Source organism: Rhipicephalus microplus, chromosome 5 (assembly GCF_043290135.1).
Source record: "Rhipicephalus microplus isolate Deutch F79 chromosome 5, USDA_Rmic, whole genome shotgun sequence".
NCBI classification, from domain to species: Eukaryota; Metazoa; Arthropoda; class Arachnida; order Ixodida; family Ixodidae; genus Rhipicephalus; species Rhipicephalus microplus.
In genome coordinates, this window is record NC_134704.1 from 101806704 (window position 1) to 101828894 (window position 22191).

At 47.4% G+C, this 22191-nt stretch overlaps 1 protein-coding gene across 1 annotated transcript in view; it reads right to left on the reverse strand.

Annotated features, from left to right (window-relative positions):
• LOC142817888 (uncharacterized) overlaps window positions 1-22191 on the reverse strand; it is a 182915-nt gene that overhangs the window by 76230 nt on the left and 84494 nt on the right. Inside the window, exons 7-9 of the mRNA XM_075895824.1 lie at window positions 19110-19181; window positions 3628-3699; window positions 1342-1413 (exon numbers count right to left, since the gene is read on the reverse strand). Of these exons, the coding sequence (XP_075751939.1) occupies window positions 1342-1413; window positions 3628-3699; window positions 19110-19181 (216 nt within the window). The remainder of the gene's footprint in view (window positions 1-1341; window positions 1414-3627; window positions 3700-19109; window positions 19182-22191) is intronic.

The window sequence follows — 22191 nt, forward strand, 5'->3', positions numbered from 1 at the left end:
GAGAAGCATTTAGCATAGCACGCAACGGTAAGGTGATCCACTAACGAAAATGAGAGGATTTCCCACGTTGCATCACAATAAACTGACATGACCTGACCCCCCAGAAACTCTGTCACCGTCACGATGTGCTCCAGCCTGACGTACAGCGGCGACATGTTCGGAAATTCTGACTCTCTTGGTTTCCATATCAGCTGCACGAGTGTCTTGCAATTATTCTATGATGAATATCTCAAGTTAGGCATCTTTTCCTGAATTTCTAAAAAAAAGATTGCCGTAAGTTGTGAAACGTTACGTCCATATTCTTTGTATATGAAAAAAAAAGCCATGGAACATTCGTTAGGTTCTTCTCGTGAGAGAAACTTCCCTCTAGTTGATCATGAACATTATAATAAATTACATTTCTTTCTTGCTTTTCATGCAGCTGTAATCTTAACAGTGGCCAAGTATTTTCCTCCTAGACATAGAGTTTCTCTACGGAGGCGAAAGGTGAATAGTGAATATAATAATAATCTCTACTGCTTAAAAAACACTGTGCATTTTCATTAAGGTACAGTCGGGTTCACAGTTAAAGGGGACCTTCGTGTCCACCATGTCTAGATTTTGCTCTCTGGGTAAAGCATCGTGGCTTATATCTGCGTAAGACTACGTCTGATGGACTGTTTTGACTCCTTCTGATAGACTAGCGCCATGCACAAACAATGTTCTTGAGTCTACTTGCAGTTGTGATGCCCGCATTATGTCACGTGCTCATTAGAGTGTTCGCCTTTACAGTGGACGGCGCTGTACATCATTCCAGCAAAGTTTTAATACTTTTCTCTGTTTGTATTGTCGCACTTACGCTTTAGTTGTTTTTTTAGTTCCGCACACTTTAACTTTTCTTGTTTTTATTATCCTATCCGCAGTTCTTATGTTCCAGCCCACTATATTTATTACAATGCAGCATGACTTCCGCCTTTTTAGATGCAAGTGGCCAGCCGGCTTTCATGCGTATTGATTCTTGCTTATTTTTCAACAATTTTAAAAAAATCAATATGCTTATCCTTTTTCATTACTGCTACACCACAGTATAACTTTTCCAATATTGTGGTGTAGCGGTAATCGAAAATGATAAGCTTATTGATTATTGAGCTCCCTCGAGCTAACCAGGGCAAAACACTGAATAAAAATTTACAACAAAAGGAACAAACTGTGCAGGCTAAGCATCCCACAGACCAGCCGCAAAGAGGAGCCCCTCTATTGTCTCTGGTCTGCACGTGATGGATAGCCTGCGAAGTTGAGATGCGTTCGCTAGCTCAAAACCCAGTCCTTCGAGAGTTCTTAATACGAGACAACTTTTCTCACAGTGTTTCCAGCGCCGTAAGACCGTGGAAGGCCCCCGCAGTGATAAACTCGATGGGGTTGTGAGACAAGTACCTGCAAGAATAAAAGATGGTTTGGTGCAGTGAGAGCCTGCGTTCTTTAGATCAAAATTACACAGAGGGCTTTAGCGAAATCCCCGCCTTTCGCAAACTGACTTTTTCTCGAAGCGCGTAACTTTCTCCTGAAGTTGAGAAGCTTCGGATGTCGGGCCCACTAATTCCACCTTAGGGTATATATACTATGCCTTCGGGATCAACCAGTGGCCTTACTATCTAGCCGCGCTCTAACTGGGCGTAATGCTTGGGTTTTAGCAAAGGACAGAGCACTGTTCTCCCATGGTTAAGTACGAAGTACTCGAAATTGTTAAACACTTTTTATAAATACAAGCCCTACAAAAGAAGATTTAATTTCGGTATTTATATATTTATTTTTTAAATGCGAAGCCTTTCTTAGTGAACTTCGGCGACTTTGAGCGTATCTATCTATCTATCTATCTATCTATCTATCTATCTATCTATCTATCTATCTATCTATCTATCTATCTATCTATCTATCTATCTATCTATCTATCTATCTATCTATCTATCTATCTATCTATCTATCTATCTATCTATCTATCTATCTATCAAGCTGCCTTCGACTTCGCTGTCCTGGCCGTTTGGATAATGGTATCGATACCAAACTTAGTATAGCATAACATGACTGTTTGGCGAGCATATCTGACTAGTCATAACATGAAAATTTTGACGTCTATGTCATAAACGTCATGATTTACATTTCATGGTCTTGCTGCTCTTGTGGTGGTTTCGTTGACATGACATGTTGCAAAACTAGTATGGTATGACATGATTGCATGGCGAACACAAGCGACTGACCCCAACATGAAAATCATGACATGCGCCTCTAGTAACAACATGACTACATGCCACGCTCATGATGCGCTTCGATGATGATGATGAAGTGCTGAGTGCAACGCGCTTGGACTGCTCCAGCGTTGTACTTATTTGCTCGCAAATATATCTTGCGCATATACTTTCTTCTCCTAACATCTTGGTGGAAGGTGCGAGGTAGGACTCGCTGTGTAGCCCCAGGAGTTGGATCTTCGCAGCGGACGGCGTTGCTGCTATCACGATGACTCAGCAACCAACCCAGTGTGGACAACATCCATCAGGCCCGCAGCCGATGGTTGTAATACAGCCCCGTTATCTTCGTCCATCTAATGGCACAAGTGACACAGACGTCCAACACTGGCTAGTTTACGTAACTTCACGCCACAGCTGCATTTTCCCCTTTTTTACCTACTGTTTTTGGTTATGACCAACATTTCCCTATGGACGCCAAGCGCCAGTCTGACATTCACTCATCGACTGCCTATGCTCCTGATAGTCTGGCCCATGCCGACATCGCCCGTCAAGTCTCTCGGGACCCTTCATGTGCCTCGCTGGTTTCTCAAAGGTGTGTTTATGATCACCGGCACCGCGATGTGCAGTACTCTCCGGGGTCGATAGTCTTGATTGTTATGCTGGCCCTAAGCGCGTCATACGAAAGGTCACTAGAATAACCTATGAGATTGCTTCACCCCATTACACGTCAGGAACGGCTTCAGTTTCAACCACTATAGTGCATTTCTCGATACTTAAACGATACTACTCATGCCCCGATGATTGATCGCACCGTGACCGTGCTTCTGCCTCCAGCGGTGATGTAACAGGTTGGGAAGATAGTCTACAGTCATGAACTTGAACTGTAGCAGCGTTGTGTGCTTGAACTACAACAGCGTTGTGTGCAACTGCTCGCAAATATATTCTGGCTACACACTTCCTTCCCCGTAACAATGTGTTCCTTTGGTTCTTTAAGGCACATTACGCAAACGCAACTTCCATTACTGGGAAAACTAAATGGGGTGTATGTGGGACACTGAAATAATGATACAGGCCGCAAAAGCGTTAACTGCGAGGTGGCATGCCCACAGTGGCATTAAATTGCAGCAACTGCGTACGAAACGCGATTGCCAATAGTTTATAACAATTATCAGCAAAACCATAAAGCAGTGCTTGTCTCCGTAACCAGGAGAGTGCAAATCACTTTCGTGTTATGAATGCAAGCGTTGAATCGAGGTCATTTTACAGTGTCATGACTCTCACGTTAATGATCACGTGAGTGAGATTGTGAGTAAAGACACGTAAGGTAACATACAAAAAATATAAGCAGTATTGCATTTGAGTCTGCAACCAAAAAAAAAACAACTTTCATTGAAACTTGACTCACAAGTGTCGCAGGTTCTTGCTGCTTACGAAGGTGTCAGCCGCAATTTGTCGAATCCGGTTATCTCGGAGATACCTGAAAAAAAGTGACCAAAAAAAGAGAGAGAGAGAAAGTGACCTTTAACTTTGAGATGGAAACATGAAGCTGCATAATCTTTTTATAAAAAGTGCACCGATACTATCAATTTAGACTAATCCTAAACATTCCGAAAATTGCATGTTTTCAAGCCCATTTATTTTTTATGAAATTCAATATTAGCTAACAACTCTACTGATGTTCCTTCGAGAAAATTAGTGAACTACCAAAGTTACAAAATGTACTCCAAGAGCTAATTGCGTTTTTTTAAATTTACACTCACGTAAACTAAACTAATGGTCGATCACTCCACTACTGCAGTTTTTACACTGGTGAATACTATAAGCATCGCGGAACACGTGAAGAAGGAAGCCTGGAGCACTTCAAGCTGTATTAGACATTTTTCCGATATATTAAAGGAATGTCGTTGACGGTCGCTTCTCCTGCTTGACGAGGTCTCCGAGGCCTTCGTCTTAATGATGTTCCTTCGATTATTATAATAAACTACCAAACCTCAAAAGTGCACTCAAAGAGCACTGTGCGTTTTTTTTTTTTGCGGGGGGGGGGGGGGAGGGGTATGTACGCTCCTTTAAAGAACACTAATGTTTGATCATTCCACTACTGAAGTTCTAGAACCAGAAAATACTATAAACATCTCCGAAAAAGACACGTGAAGGAGTAAGCCTGGAGTATCGCAACTTAAAATAATGAGAACATTTTCCCATTATTTCAAGGCATGCCATTGATGGTAGCTTTTGGTGCTCAAGATGGCCTCCGATGGCTTTTCCTTCTCAAAAAAAAAAACAAAAAAATAGCCTTATCTTGTGCAACATGCTTCCAATCTTCCTCGGAGCTATCAAGCAATAGCAGTAAAACTTTCGCAACAAACAAAGCCTGCAAGCTCCAAGAAACAAGGCAAAGTGTTGGTGGAAACCTTGTATATACTGGACGTCATTCTGCCTACGTCCCAAGTAATTCAGCTGTCTCGTCTCCAGACGAGTAATCCTTTGGTCGTTCCTGGAATGAGGCGCAAAACTAAGTTGATAGGCGACGGGCTGTCAGGCTAAGGCGCCGGCATGATAAAGAAATATCCGTGTGCATTGAAATGAGAATTTTACTCATTTTATGTCTCTCGTTTTTATTTGTGGCTAGGCATCACGGTAAACTAGAATGTAAGCCGGAAAGCTGGAGTGTTGTAAAGATTGAAGGAAGACGGATCGCCAAGTATTACCATGGTTACTGGTTGCGAGGAAAGGTCAACCGACGCAGCCTTCAGCAAGAAATCTCGCGGCAAGCCCCTCTTAGATTAGGCCCACAGGGCTCAAGGAAAGCGCTCTGCATCGCGTCATGTCTCATAGTATTAAAACATCATCGCGTGCGCCCTTTTCCCAATTTTTTAGTTTTTAGTGTTCTTAGGCTCTTGCTTTCACAATCTTAGGAAGCTAATAAGTATCGGCCCTTGTTTTTTCTTCTTTGTCGAGACACAAACATATTAGGCGGACTTGCTGGTAACGCTTTCGAACCAGTTGATAAGACTACTCTCAAAGCTCTCGAAGTTTCACGTGAGTCGACTTTATACGCTGAATGAAAACTTCTGTGAACCACTGCTGAGTATATCTCAAACTTGAATGATACAAAGGCAGGAGTTAATCAACTAGGAGAAGTACTTTCGCTGACTGTTTCTTTCATTTTAGAAGTATTTGTTGGTAGAACAACACAAGCGTTAATCGAAGGTCGCAGATTTGGTCCTTCCCTACGGCAAGGTATCTTTTCGCCCACCTTTCGTTCCTTACATTTAAAACACAATTACTTTTAATACCATCCCCTGTACTTTCCTTGGCATGATTGTATGTTAGGATTCATTTATTATATTATTGTGTCTGACACAGAGAACGAGTCCTTAAATGAACACTTTTTCTTTCTTCAGTCTTTCTCCTTTAGTGCGTTTTGTGGTTGTTGTTTTCATTGCGTACCAGCAAGCTAAATATCTGAGCGATAAAAAAAATGTGTGCAGCGTGATAGGTGGAGTAACTAGAGTGCGGCATTACGTGCGGCATAGACGAACGCTTTCGCTTCGTTCTACTGACTACACGGACAAAACGTTCACTTGCCATGCCTTTCACTTTTTCCTTCTCTCCTCTCTTCTTTCTATCACATTTACTTCCCCTCCTCCATCCTTAAAGGGCTAAGCCGTGCCCCTTTGATAGAAGGCAGATCATAGCGCCACTTTTATCTCTTCCTGTTTCATTACCTCTTTCTCTCCTTTTGCCGTTCGCTGTTTCTCCTCTCTGCATCCCACTTCCCCGTCCGCTCGTACTTCACTCTCGACCGTTAGCTAGCTGGCCGCCTGTAAAGAACATCCGGAAATGTGTGCTCGAGGAGACGCAGCTTAGCTGCCGACGAGAACAGACGCGTTTCGACAGCTCCATGTAATCAGCTGATAGAATAGGCTTGCGCGACCCCTCCCTCCCCCCCCTCCAACGTTCCTGCACTGTCTGCACCCTGTTATGAATTTTGCTCTGTCGCGATGGTAGCGGTGGCGAAGAGCGGCGAGCCGTCGAGCGGGCTTCGCTGAAGCCTTAGCCCGAAGGCGAAACAGGGAGGCAATCCGTTTTGAAAACAGCAACAAAAGTAGCGTTTACTGTAGCAGGTTGTCGTTTGTACAGAGCCGGCCAGCACGACAACGTCGGCTGGGGCAAAATCCCTCTAACATGGGGCCAGCACCGCCTTAAATAGCGTTTTGGGACTCTTCTGCGAGACCAGTTCCCCGTAACGGCACAGTGGCTCGGCTGAGGAGACCAGCCATACCCGGAACTGCAAAGTGGTTCGGCGGAGGAAGCGACGTTATCCCCGGAACTGCACGGTTCTTCTGCGCGGAAAGCGGCGCTGGGAGGGGGGGGGGGGGGGGAGACAGTTCGTCGGAACAGGGCTCGATCTCGTGAGACGTGCTCCCGAACGAGGAACATGTCTGTGGCACAACAGCACCCCCGCCGCCAGACAATGCATCAGGAGTTTTGAGCCGTCAGCGCGGCTCGGAAGGAGGGATGCTGGTTGACCGCCGGTAGCCGTTCCGCTCTCTCCACCCGTTAAGACTTCCTTGGCCTGCGGAGGTTCACTGGAACGACGGAGTCGAACACAAAGCCGAACCACTCTGGCCAAAGCAAGCACCCTTCAAATGCTGATCAAATCGCCAGACCAGCAGAAACGAAAATGATTCCTCGAAATTAAGCTGAGCTAAAATAAATAGCATCACGAGCAATGTACCTGAGGAGCAATGCATAATGTGGACACACCTTCAGCCAAGTGTCAGTGCATGACACTGTTGAACCAAACAGAATTTTTTTTTTCAAGCGATTCTCAATTGTGATTTAGGCAGATTGGGGACGATCAAAGCTGCTGAGTTTAACTCAATTTCGCCCCGAAACTACAATTTAGATACCAAGCACTTCTGAATCACGCACATTGGCGTCACTCGCAAGCGCCAGACTGCTACACATAACAAATTTAGTCCTCCTACAAGCTCTGACTTCAATGCGCACAGCCAATGATCATCAAAACAAGAGATAACACGCTCGATAAGGTAAGTAAATAATAATGAAAATCAAACTTGCGCGCATTAGACAGAACAAATTTAAAAGTTAACCTACACCGACGTGCAAAATAACACGCAATGCTAAACACAGAAGGTATCTTAAACAGGGGCTTTTACTATGCCTTCTCTGTTAAAATAAAGCACACTAGCCTTTGAAATATTATGAAAACAAATTTAATCGAACAAACATACTAATGTGAGCTTCTGCGATGACAAGGCAAGTAAAACTTGCAAAAATTTAGAACCATTCCTTGCTCATCAGCAGACGACAAATCTAGAAAAAGTTATTCTCAAAATAAATACAAAAAATACACTCTTCGTATTAGCGAGGCGGCACTCTCTCAAGCGAATTCTGGGGAGTCGCGCACTCCCCAGCTTCTGAGGGTTGCGGTCTGGACAAAAGGACGACAAATCAACCTGTTCGCCGAACTCAGTAGTAGTGACTTTTGACCCGCAGCCGCTGGACTCGAAGAAAGGGGCATCTGCACTGCATCGTTTACGCCACCCGTTCGACCAGTTACCCTTTCGCCACGGTGGGGAACAACCGCTTGTTTTACAGCTCAAGCGCTCGCAACGTTTCCCCATTTGCTTGCATCTACGCGGCAGAGAAAAGGATGAGACCAGGCGGTGATTTCGGCATTCCAATTTCCTTGAAATTTGGTCTTTGTTGACCTGCTTCCCCCCTAATCTCCATCTCAGTGATAGTCTGAGCCTCAAACATTTCCTGCAGGGCCCTTTCGCGATCCTATGCCTAGCCCTGAACCGGGCGTATCGACTAATGACGTCATTGCCCTTAACAGTGGCTTCAGCGCACTTGGCGCCTGTCGTCTTTTCCGTGTTACGCTTTCGCCGATGCCTCCTTTTGACAGAATGGCTAGGAATGCGGGCTGTTTCGACAAACCTAATTTCAAGTGCGCTGCCTTTGACAGGCACTGCCAAGACTCTAGACTGGTTAGCTAGCCTTTCTTCGGGCCCGTTGCTAGCTGTCTCTGCTTGCGACAGAACGGGATTCCCGATGCCATCAAAGACAACAAACACGCCTAGAGAGCTTTTGATCTGTGGGGGTCTATCGCTGTCGTGGATAGCCCTAATTCTCTGGCCTTCGAAGTCGGCCTCATGCTCTCTTTGACGCGATTCATCCTGATCGCGTGCGCTGCGAAGCGGCTCTATCACCAGTGCTTTCTGATGTACCTCGGCTTCCTTAGCTATGCGATGGACCTCGGCCCCTAACTCCTCGCGGTGCACCTCAGCGTCACGCTCTCTCTGGCGCACTTCGGCGGCTTGTGCTTCACGACGGGCCTCAGCCTCCATAGCTTTTCGGCATGCCTTATCTTTACGCGCTTCTCGACGCGCTTCTAGTTCTAGCGCTCTTCGGCGAGCCTCGTTTTCACGCGCCTCCACCTCCATCGCCTTACGCCGCGCCTCATCTCGCTCTCTCTGACGCACGTTGGCGTCCTGCGCTTTGCGATGGGTCTCAATTTCTAGCGCTTTGCTGCACGCTTCAGCGCTGTACTTGTATGCTCGACTTTCACAGTCGGCAGTACTCATAGCAGCAAAGTGGCGGAACAAAGCGTATTTAATCCTATCAAAGTCATGCGCTTCCTCGGCGGAAAAGCACCCCAAAACGCTTGCGACTTTGCACGGAAGCAACGTGGCAAGCTTTTCCCACCATAAGTCTCGCCCGACACCAACATCGTCGCAGACCTCTTCAAAATTAACGAGAAAAGACACGATATTCTCGTCCATTCTGAAGAGTTCAAGTCGGTATTGTGCTCGTTGCCACTTAATCGCTTCAATTTGACGATCAAGCTCTTTCATTCTGAGAGCATGCTCTCTCCTTTTCCGACTCTCTTCGGCCTTCCATTGTTCGTGCCTTTGAACTTCTTCGGCCTTCCATTGTTCGTGCCTTTGAGCTTCTTCGGCCTTCTGCTTATGCTCACAAATAAGCTCCCAAAACTCGTCAGCTTCCTCGGCCGTCACATTCTCTGCCCGCATTACCTCGAGAATCGCTTCCCTTGTTTTAGCGGACCCGGCGGAAATCCCCATGGCTCCACAAATTTCAAGGAGGTCCTGCACCAGGTACTGCTCCATCGCGATCTCGTCCCTCGTGATGCTCTACTACTGATATTCACCATACTCTAAAACTAATCTCGTGGTTTAAAGTAGGTGAATATTAAATTATAACCGCTCAAACAAAACAAAACAAAACAAAACTCTCTCCTAACATCTGCCTGTGCTAGAGAGGTCTGGCGAAATGAACAGTAAACGTTGGGCACTCACCCAACCAAAGTAGCCGACGATGGTCCAACTCGTGGCTGCCGTCGAACAGTATCAGGCCTTCAGGGATCCGGTCCAACTTGCCAATGTTGAGATCCGGGGTTGCTTGTCCCAGCTTGCCGAACGATGAGAACAGGGTAGCGTATACCAGCGTATCCAAACGCTGATATCAGGTCGGTCGTCCTCGAGCTTTCAGGGGTCCGATCCGGCGTGCCAAACGTAGGGTAGCGTATCGCAGCGTAGCCAAACGCTATCACGGCGGTCGTCCTCGTGCTCAGAGATCCGATCAGACTTGCCAAACGTAGGACATCGTATCCCGAAGCTGCCAACCACTGTTATGAATTTTGCTCTGTCGCGATGGTAGCGGTGGCGAAGAGCGGCGAGCCGTCGAGCAGACTTCGCTGAAGCCTTAGCCCGAAGGCGAAACAGGGAGGCAATCCGTTTTGAAAACAGCAACAAAAGTAGCGTTTACTGTAGCAGGTTGTCGTTTGTACAGAGCCGGCCAGCACGACAACGTCGGCTGGGGCAAAATCCCTCTAACATGGGGCCGGCACGGCCTTAAATAGCGTTTTGGGACTCTTCTGCGAGACCAGTTCCCCGGAACGGCACAGTGGCTCGGCTGAGGAGACCAGCCATACCCGGAACTGCAAAGTGGTTCGGCGGAGGAAGCGACGTTATCCCCGGAACTGCACGGTTCTCCTGCACGGAAAGCGGCGCTGGGAGGGGGGGGAGACAGTTCGTCGGAACAGGACTCGATCTCGTGAGACGTGCTCCCGAACGAGGAACATGTCTGTGGCACAACAACCCTAGCTCAACGCAACGACGCCCAGCTGTCCGGCCCCACCGGCTAAGAACAGACCTGCGGGACGCCCTGGACGAGGCCATGGGGTCGCCCCATGCTATCTCCTTCCGGACACCATTGACGACCTGGACTAACCACCTTGGCGCCGTTCGCTTCAACGTTGTGCCTGTGACGCTGGCCAGGACAGTTCCGGCGTCTCACCCGTTGCATCTGGCGGCGGCAACGCTCCCGCGTTATTGATGTGAACCAGTATCGAAGGCTGCAGCGGAGCTCATGACGCAGCCATCACAACTAGCCTCCACTTCAAAACGCAGTGCGAAACGCGTGGCTGACTGACAAATGAAAACAGACGATTTGTCTGCTTCTACCCCACCGGAAAGCAAGCGGCAATGTCCCTCTCCGGCAGCTGTTGCTTCGCCTGGCGCCGAGTCTAAGTACAAGGTCGTCGTAAAACCACGTGAGTGATTCGACGTATCAAAATTCTCAGATCACCTCCTTCAGTCAGCCTTCGACGCCTGTCTCGAAACCACCGCGTTTCAAGTTTTCTCTATTCACCATCCCACCAACAGCGTATCCTTATTAGTGCGTCCTCTAGCGGATGTTGACCAGCTCACCCAACTGCGAACTCTGCCAGTCACAGCTGATTGTATCGTGCAAATGAAAGCGTACTTGAGTTCCGGCTCGGACCAGCGTGGGTATGTGGTTTCTGGGGTTGACCCAGGGGAATCACCAGAGGGCCTTGTTGCTTCTTTGACCTGCTCCACTCACAAGATCGTAACACCTCGTTATATGGGCCATGGACGCACATGCCTGCTCACTCTCCAAGGGCCTCGAACGCCACCAAGCCACATTACGTATTATAGATTTTTCCTGAAATTTCATCTGTACAAGCCTGGTGTGGCACACTGCTATCTGTGTTTTCGTACTCGTTACATGCGAGATTCTTGTCCCCAGCCGGCAGACACTTACATGGAGTCCTCCGAGACGTGCACGTACAAATGCGGGCTCTGCCAAACGGATGATCATGATACAACGTCGAAAGATTGTCCAGTTAAACAAAAGGCTCTCAAAGCCCATCACCGACGCAAGCGCAGCCAGCGTACAGTGACACAAGAAGAAAAGGATGCCGACATTCCGATTAGCAATCAGTTTGAACTCTTGTTCCCCTCCGAAGAGGACACACCAGCATTGGTAGAACTTGACAATGTTCGCTATGCAGCCCCCACGTACACCGACGCCATCAAGCGGGCAAAAAACGCGTTCAGCAGGCTGCGAACACGCCTAGACTGAGTTATACGTCGACAGAGGATCTGGCGAAGCTTGAACAACAGATAGCGCAGCTCCAAGTTGAAGTCATGCGCCTCGATCAATGCAGAACCCATCTCGCTCGACCCGCTGGACCAACTGCTATGCGCGGTACAGACGTGCCGTATGCTGCTTCTGTGCCTGAATCATCCTCTGCAAGCACGTCAGCTCCAGTCAAGATGACTCCGGTAGAGCTCCTCCACTTTGTTGCCCGGCAACTCCAAGAGCTTTCAAAGGTGTTGCTCGCAAACCTTCCACCACAATGACCGCTCCTTCGAAAGCGACGCACCACCACTGTGTCCTGCAGTGGAACTGCCGGGGTCTTCCAAATAAAGTTGGTGAGCTTCGCTATCGCCTTGCGCTGGGGAAGCTCCCCGCTTGATGCCTGCTTCTACAAGAAGCGAATTCACTTCCAAGCATCTCTGGATTCACTGCGTATGTTTCCCCAACCATCCCTGATCAATGCTGTACCAGTGCGTTAGGACCTCCAGGCAAGGCTGCGGTGTATGTTGTGACTACATATCCTCAAATGTAAGTTCCCCTGCTGCCGTGGTGTAACCAGTGGCAAAAAGTGGTAGCTGTGCTCGTTAGATTTCCGCGTACTGACGTGATTGTGGTCTCAATTTACGTGCGTCCGTATAGTGGCAGCGCTCCTCCATTGCGTTTAGGGGGGCTGGCTCACTTGCGTCAAACCAACCCGGGGTGCCCAGTGCTAGTTGGGGAGACTTTAACGCACCTCATCAATTGTGGAGCTACCCTTCTTCCAGTTCTAGAGGCAACATCGTGCTAGACACATTTACAGACGCGCACTTTGTCCTTCTGAATGCCGCGGCCACTTCTACACGTCGATGGAATCATCCTTGTGCCCCACCCTATGCGCCGGATCTCTCGTGGTGTTCGGGCATGTGTGACGTTTCGTGGGACCTAGAACCAGACTGCTGGGGAAGTGATCACCATCCGTTGATAATCGGTTTGGCCGCATGTAACCATCATCGCCTCCGACGTCGATGCCGTACAACCAACTGGGACCTATTCTGCAAGGAACTCAATGTCTCGATTGCTGATAATCGTCTGATCCATTGCAGGTATTAACCAGAGCTGTACAAGCCACCACGCAGTCAAGCTGAGTAGAGGAGAACAGACCACATCCAAGTTTACATCTTCTGCGTGTGTGGGCAGCTCGTCGTCGTGCAGAGCCAGCCTTACACCGAGATCGGGCAGCCACTGAGCTTCGTGATAACCTCAACAGATTTACCGCTGCAGCGCGTCGCTGCGAGAAGCGTCTCGCCCGGGAACGGTGGATGGACTGGTGTGTGTCACTCGGTCCATCGTCCTCAACCACCTCAATATGGCGAACGTTCTGTTCCGGGGCATAGAATTAGGCACCTGTACGCCGGACCCAGCGGTCAGTGCGTGTCTTTCTGGACACACGCCAAGCCAGTTCGCTCCAGAAATAGTTAAGGCTTTTCGCCCAGCCTACAACCAGGCCCCACCCCGATTTGACTGTCCGTGTAACCTACCTGCGGAGGTTGGCGCAAGTCCCAGTATGTCAGACATCGAAGGCATGCAAGTGCCGTACACGATGGTTGCACTCCAGGCAGCAATTGACCAGGCAAAAGTATGCAAGGCACCAGGACCAGTTGGGATCTCCTATGAAATGTTAAAAAAACATCCAGGCTGCGGCGGCTGCATTTCCGATGGAGGCGGAAATGTTGTAGGCCCGTGTGCTCAGATTTGGGTGCACGTTAAAGAACCCCAGGTGGTTGAAATTTCCGGAGCCCTCCACTACGGCGTCTCTCATAATCATATAGTGGTTTTGGGACGTTAAACCCCACATATCAATCAATCATTATGAAATGTTAAAAAACTGGGATAGCCCTGCACTGCAGTGGCTGCTGAACACGCTTAACGCCATCTGGACGACCGGATAGCTGCTTTAATGAAGGAAGCATGCCGAAGTTGCGCCGATACCAAAGCCTGGAAAGCACTCGAGAAACCTCTCTAATCTTCGGATGACTGTTCTAACCTGTACGTTGTGAAAGCTTTTTGAGCACATCCTGGTGGCTGTGAAAACACGCCTGTTACCATCCGGCCTAGATATGCTTTCGACCGCATCTGAGCACGGATGATGGCCTAGATCATTTGACGTCCATGGTGCTTATGGGAAAAATATTAAAGCAGCATTCGAACGCTTCTCGCCACGAACGTTCCTAAGGCCTACGACAACGTCAGCCGCTGTTCAATCATTTGCATAATGCAATGGCTTCGACTTCCGCCTCACGTCTGCGACTCTGTGGTGTATTTTCTGGCACACCGTACCTTCTGCATCCGAGTAGGCAAAGAATGAACAGGACACTTTGTAATGAAGCTGGTTGTACCGCAGGGCTCGGTGCTCGCCCCGATATTCTTCAATCTTGCCCTGTTGCCCCTCGCGGGGCAACTAGCACGCATTCCAGGTGCCTTCTTCCTTTTGTATGCGGATGATTTGACTGTCTGGACACTATATCAAGACCTGCAACACCAGCAGGAGGCACTCCAGAATGCTCTGGACAAGGTGTCGGACTGGTGTGCGTGCATAGAACTGACACTATTTGCTACGAAGACTGCATTCATGTCTATCACCTACAGACGAGGTCACCATCGCCACCTGCAGACGCCAATTTGTTTGAGCCTAATTGCCACACCCTCACTCGTGTATCCACAATCCGTGTGCTCGGGGTCGAACTGGGCGCACCTGCCTCCGCGAATGCGTAGGTTCGCTCTGTTCATCGGAAGAGTGCTAATACCCTCCATCTCATTCGTCGCATCTCTCAAAAGACCGGAGGTGCCTGTTCTCGAATGGCCCGTATTTTGGTGTGATCAATCCAACAACCTCGGCTCGGTTATCAAGCTCAGTTTCAATGACTGACATTGAGAGACTGGGACTTGCTCGAAACCGCCAACCGAGATTCCATGTGGGCGATTACGTGCCCTTCTCGTATCGCGACCCTCCAGGCGGAAGTGCAGCTCGACACCCTCGACGAAATTGTGCACCCGCGTTGAGTCCTTCACTACCTAAAGAGTCAAGATGTTCCAGCAGCTCTAGCTAACCACTCTAATACAATGCTGCCGCAGCCTGACGCACCTTTGGCAGAATTTTCACCATGGCTCAAGGCACAGGCCAGTGATAACCAAGCACTGACCCGCCTGCGACAATCCTTCGGACAAGCGGTATGGGTAGACGCATCTATTGATAACTGCGTTCTACAGCCAGTCTTGTATGCCCCACGCTACCTGAAATTCCACATATCTGCTATTACATAACAGAGGCATCGTTACGATCCGTATTAACGGAGCTCACTGCGATACGCGACGGGTTAACAGTAATGCTATCCAGAATGGATTCTTTGTCACACGATAAATTGCCTGTATATACGGACTCCACGCAGGCAGTTCGAGAGTGGCGAAGAGCGAACAGCTCCCTCGATATAGCCTGTGATATACACCGACTGATTCACTCGTGTGCCTGTCCTGTCCGCGTATTGTGGACCCGCCGGTCTACACCGGCTCACTTGGAAGCAGATGCCGCTTGCCATCCAGCGGCTGTCTAACACCCGCGGCCTCTACTTCGTTTGGACCCGAAGGACAGCTTGCTCGTGCACAAAGAAACCCTCCGGTGCTCCACGCTTGCACTCATTCCTCCGCGTGGATCAGACCATCCCGCTGGCTTGACTCGCCGAGAGGAGGTTGCTGCGCTCAGGAGGATTCGTGTGGGCGCCGCCTTGACTCCTGCAATCCGGGCTACATGAACATCCGGTGCACAGCATCTGCCAACGACATGCTCATTCTGAGCGGCCCCGGCCACAGAGGCAACGCTTGATCACCTATTGGGAACCTTCACCAGGCTCGCTCTCGCGACCAACGCGGCCTTCACCACCACCCCGGCCAACCACCCGACTTGACGCACTGGACGCATGGTCCACTGCATCGACCACTCCTGGCCTTTTTACAGGAAACAGAACTTTTTTTTAAATGCGAAGCATTTTTTACTGAACTTCGGCGACCTTGAGCGTATCTATCTATCTATCTATCTATCTATCTATCTATCTATCTATCTATCTATCTATCTATCTATCTATCTATCTATCTATCTATCTATCTAATCTCTCTAGCAGCCTACGACTTTTAGCTCTCCTGGCCGTTTTGATAATGGTATCGGTACCAAACTTGGTATGGCATAACATGACTGAATGCAGAACATAATCGACTAGTCATAACATGAAAATCATGATATATATGTCGTTAATGTCAAGATTTACATACTATAGTCCTGTAGCTCTTGCGGTCGTTTCTTTCACATGGCATGTTGCAAAACTGGTATAGTATGACATGATTGCAAGGCGAACACAAGTGACAGACCATAACATAAAAATCACCACATGCGTGTCATGTAACAACATGACTACGTGTCATGCTCATAATGCGCTTGCGGCCATTTCGCTAGCTTCGCTTATATCAAATTTGGTATTACGGGACGTGAATGGATGACGAAGGTATGATACTGGTGCAAACATGATCAAGATGAGATGCGTGTCATGTAACAACATAACTACATGCTACGCTCATGATGCGCTCGCGGTCATTTCGCTAGCTTCACATGTATCAAATTTGGTATTACGTGACGCCAATGGATGACAAAAATGTGTGACTAACGCAAACATAATAATTATGAGATGCGTGTTTTGTGAGAACGTCACTACATGCCAAGGTTAAGGCACAAATACATTTTGACATGACGCGGTGCGCGTGCTCGCCGGCGTTGCCACTCCAGGCGCCGGTCCTGCCATATACTCGCAGGTGCGTGCCACGTTGTGTTGCTTTAACGCATGTGCGTTTCAGCGCGTGCGGCGTCCCTCCGTCACGAAAAGAGGGAGACGCAGTGCTGTGTGGGTAACGCATCGGCATAGAGTAATGTTACTCTACGGCATCGGCGCGAAATGCAGCATGTCGCATTTCGCACGAGTTGCCGTCGGGCCGCGCCGACGGACGCTGGTCGCGCCTGGCATTACACTATAGAGTGCTCGCGTTTTGCTAACGTAGCGCCACTGTGCCTAGCGTGCGCGCGCGTGAACGCTACAGTGGAATATATCGGACCCTTTATGATGTGCTCGAGGGCGGTTTGCTAGCTGCACATATACTGAATTTGGTGTTACGTGACGTGAATAGATGACGAAGCTAAAGTAGACATCAAAACATGATTATCAAGACACCGAAGTCATGTATGGCATCATCTACTTCCACCTCGTAACGTTGTGCTGATTTTAACATGACATATCAAAATTTCTCATTCATGCTTCGCATATGATCGTTTCCCACTGTAAGTGGGATCTGCCAATTTTTTATTCAGCCGGTGCCGTAGGGCGTACTGGCGCCAATAAAAAAAATTGCCCGCAGCTTCCCTCGGGGGAACACTGAGGAGGATGCGGAACATATAATTGGTTAACGGGGTGTTAAAGTGCGACTTACTTGGGTCGATGGCTAAATTGGTTAACGTGGTTGTGAAATGGGGTGTTAAATTGCGACTTACTTGGGTCGATGGCTAAATTGGTTAACGTGGTTGTAGGAGGGGGTGTTAAATGAGTGAACACGTACACACGTATGCGAAAGGGCGGCGCTGGTCGAAGGGACGTCGATCATTGTGTTTGTGGATTCGTTGGAATTCATTTCACCGCGACCTTGGACGTCGACGCGCCGTACAAACCAACCGACGAGCGGCAACTGAGCGAGCGAGCGCCGACCTTGAGTATATATACAGCACGACGGCGCATGCACTGTCAGCTGTTGAATGTTCTCGAAGCGCGACGCCACATGCGCGTCCACTGGAGAATCAGGAGAATTGTAGATGTCGAACGCGGTGTGTAGAGGAGGAAGGGTGCACAGATGGTGGAGGAGTGAAGCGCGCGCGGTGTGTAGAGGAGGAAGGGATGCACAGATGGTGGAAGAGTGGGCGACGGCGCGACGGCGCATGCGCGCGCGTCAGCTGTCGAATGTTCGAGAAGCGGTGTGGACGGCGCGGACGACGCGGACGGCGCACTACAAGGCGCGAGTATAAGATGCTCCGCATCTAAAAGTGTGCTTGAGACGCCGCTTTGAAACGCCAACGACAAGCCGAGAACGCTGTTTGTTTTGGTCACTTCATTGCATTTTTAAAAAGCTAGCTATTGGAGGTGAAAACGCATACCACGTTTCTCGCGACAGAAAAACACCACGCGTGTCTGCACGGGTCAAGGAAAATAAAAACATTATTCTTCTGAGGCTGGGCTCTGGCATGAGAAACGCCGTTATGAGCGCCATGCATGCAATGCATTCGCATTTCCTCACGATTCCTTTCGGGAAGTTGGGGGCATTTTGTTTCACTAATAAGTAGAATGATCGCTGGCAATTTTGTCTCACCCCTTTTACTTAGATGCTGCGCTCTCTCGGAATTGCATGTTTAAACCGGAAACAACTATCTCTTTAATCGAAAGCCTATTACAAACTGTGAAATCTAAGAATCAATTGAGCAGCTTTTATGCTCATGAAGGAATTCGGGTACGGCTGTGTGCACCGAATAATGAAGTATACTATCAGCGAACCATATGTTCGCTTTCGCAGCACACTCAAAACGTGTCATTCGCTGATTGAGATAAGTGCAGGGCACTGCTTTCAAATTTAAATGCCGCTATGGGATGTTTCTGTATCTTTATAACTTTTAAAAAATCAGCAAGAAACGCTAGCACACTAGAGCTAAGTGGTCCCAAATGTTTCGCCATTATAGCCCATTTCCTGAATACTCGCTATAATTGCCAGCTCGCGTTTAGATTTTAGTAGTCGTACACTTGACGACATTATTGAAAAAAGTAAATGGCCGCGTGGTAGGGACATATATTGGTAATTACCGTAAGTTTCCTTAATGAACTAAAAGCACAACTAACTTGCTCACCTTTCAGTTAAAAGTTAAAATTTGCGCTTAGATTACTCAACTTCCTGATGCACAGTGAGTTTCAATAGATGAGCTATTTGAAGCTTTCACCAAAGACAAGTTTGGGCTCTACTAATATTCCCAATAATCGGCATTATTAATTATGGGCATACAGGTTCATGAGAACAAAATAACACTACCCGCACTGCTTACTTCATACATATTTGAACATGAGCCACAAACAGGCTGTTCAGTCTATGTTCCTCTGAAGATTTTCTCCTTTCGCCATGCAATCGACTTTTTTTCTATTATTTATTATTGAAGTGCACGTCGTTTAGAGGATTTCTTGGTGTTGACGGTGTCAACTTAAACAGAATATAAAAACTAACACTATATATTTTAATATGTATGTCACTAAAGCAGAACCGACTTGTTCGTTTACAAAATATTCACACATTCTTGTTTTCGAGCCACATTCAATCAAAGTGACTCACACATTTTTCAGCATGGGAAGGTTCCCAAAGACGTCTTCATCCAAGTTGATGACCTCAGATGAAGACAGCACACTGCAAGGAAATGCGACTATGTTTAATCAAGAGATGACACATACCAAATTGGTGCATTATTCTTAACTTTCTTAATTCGAAAGCGAATATCAGTACAGTACTCATGGACTGAAACTAAACATGAAGTTGTCTGGTGCAGTGACTGATATGCGCAATAGCTGGAAATAACCACGCCATGTCGCAAAGAATACGGTCGCTAAATATAATGTTGGCTCTAATCTACCTGTTCAAGTCAAAATTACGGTGGTACAATTCCAACTGGTGACAGTAGAAACTAAAGTGTTTGTGTTACTTTGCCCTTAATATTCCCGTTTTAATATGGCATTACTGTATATAGCCTCATACGACGAACCAAATTAAATTAAACACAATATTTGTAAAAGAAACGAAAAAGTAAGATCACTACACACGCTCAATTTGAGTTTATGATTACCAGTGTGTTATGTATGGCTGATAGGGAGCGTATGAGGTCATCCCCTGGAACAGTCTATTAGCCCCGAGAACGAACACTGGCATTACTGCAAGCGTCACGGCAAGGACACTACCTCTCCGCCGTCGCTTCTCTTGTCTTTCGGGGGCCGCCGCGTACTCGCTCTTTAGTGATACGTTGGTGATTACTTCGCAATTGCGTGGAGTAAATCTCAATATACAAAGTGAAAGGTTTCGTAACTAGTGAAAGTAATCGAAGCTGCAAAAGGCTTTCATCACTTAGCTTAGGATCGCCAGACTCCCGTTCAAACAGAAGATTTACTGTGAAATTGTTTTTGTTTTTGTTACGTACACCGAGAAATAGGAAAATATGCCAAGTGGTTGTAACGTGGTTACTACTAGGCGTACACTCTGAGATGAGAACATACACATTCCAAAGTATCAGAAGTTAAATTAGGATGCTTTCAATTCATTGAATACATTCTGCTTCACCGTGCAAGTTGCGCCTGCGTTTGCTAGTAATCTAAATGCATTGGCGCAATTGCGCTTTCTCAAGCAGAAGACCTTACATGAATCTGCTTGTCATAAGCATGAACTTGACATATTCGGAAAATAAACGATAATGTACCGAAGCACGTGCAATCATTTTGGAAGTGTTGGTATATGTCCGCTTACTTCACATTACGTGTTTCTTCTCAACGGTCGCCAAACATTGTGTAGTCGTATATCCTGATTTGCGTTTACTACTGGGGTGATCCACCACCACGTCCCAAACAGTATTGAAAACTTCATGTGGGAGGATTGCGCTGATAGCAACCATTCCAACACAAACGCCAGAAAGTCGAAATGAACTCTTTCGATGGCACAGTCAGTGACGTGGCCCAAGTAATAATTGAACCAGCTTCGCTTCAATAAGGTGACGACTAGTCTCTTACGTCATGTCCACGCACAGGTAATCAACTGCTAGGAAAAATCAATTACGAGGTGGCTATCGAAACTGATAGTTACGAGTGAGATAACAACGTTGCTACGATTCTGCACGAAGACAGAATCTAACGGCAATAAGAATTTCTGCACATAACAAAAATAAATTTCGTGAAATGAAAGTTTAAAACTATCGCGAGAGAACCTTGAAACTAAACAACATGTTGAGTGAGCAAGTACACGAGAAAAACAGATAAAACAGCGGCGATGGTATTCTAGGGCAAGCGCATTCGAGATACTTTGCAAGACTCGATAATGCTCGTGAGCGCGGAGCTTGTCACACCAGCGAGAGCACTGTCTTTAGATACGTTGATTCCTCTGTTACAAATAACTCTGTTGGAGGAGAAACCCTCAAATTTCCTATACGAATCACCCATGAACAGCTCAAGCTCATAATGTAAACATTGTGCCTTGCGTCTTAAAAACACGTGATTATGTGCCAATGAGTTCGGTGTATCTAAGCAGAAGTGTGTTCCTGCTTTTCACAACTATCGGAGTTCGGCTGAGTGGGCAGGAATTAAATCTGTTATTGGGGTTAGCAAGGCGACACAGACCTCTTCACCACTTTCCCATTGCCTACGGCCACGCGCATGATTGTGCAGAAGCAAAAGTAGACATTTGTTGTTTTATCAGCCGCATTACCGATTCTGTTTTCGTCATTCATCTGGAGCTTCAGACGAGCAGAAGTGAGCGACAACAGCGGAACAGCGCACGAATCGACCGCGTCATTATGTAGGTGCGCGGCGGTGGGCATGGAAGTGCCAGATTTATTTGTGACGTCACACAGGCTTGCCACCAGGAGGCACCACTTCAACTTCTTAGGGCTAATAGTAGGTTACAGTTGAAGAATAAATGTAAGCTGCTCCCACAGGGGTTACTGTCCCTACTATAGGGACAACTTGCATAATTATTTTCCTTAATTTCATTCGGTTATTTACGTTACGTCAGGCAGATTTTACGCATCTGGGGCATATCACATGCCTATACAGGCTCCTTTGCTAGTGTTTAGTCGCACAAGCTTAGTTCTTGGCCAATCGCATGAAAAAAGTCTAACTTCATTGCTCCACCTAAAATATCGTTTCAACAAGAAACGAGAAACTTTTTATTTTTAATGAACGTAGTGTTTCCATTACCAGCGAAAATGTACTCATGGTTGGAACGGAAATCGCCAATCATTGCTCTCTCAGACAGATGCATAAGAAGCATGCTACAGTACTGGAAGTGGAGCGTGTATATTTAAAAACGATATTCTTTCTTGGGATACTTTCTCCCGTATTCAGAAACGCTGCTTCACTTGAACTTGACTTGCCACTGACTTCAATGTAGCACTAACTCGTTTCGAACTCACTGTCTTTAGGCGGTGCCAAGGCCACCAACCCACCGACGCGTTCCAAACGCGCTGCATTGAAGGCGGATTCAAGTCAAGTTGAAGTCAAGAAGCGTTTATCAATACGTGGTTTATACGCGAAAATTTCGGTCTGTCTACACCTGTGTCTATTGGTCCACTGTTCTGTTTCTCATCCCAAAACGGCTCAAACTGAACATCTGCAGTTCCCACCAACACTTCTCTGGTCTCTGTCTTCATACTTGTGCGTAT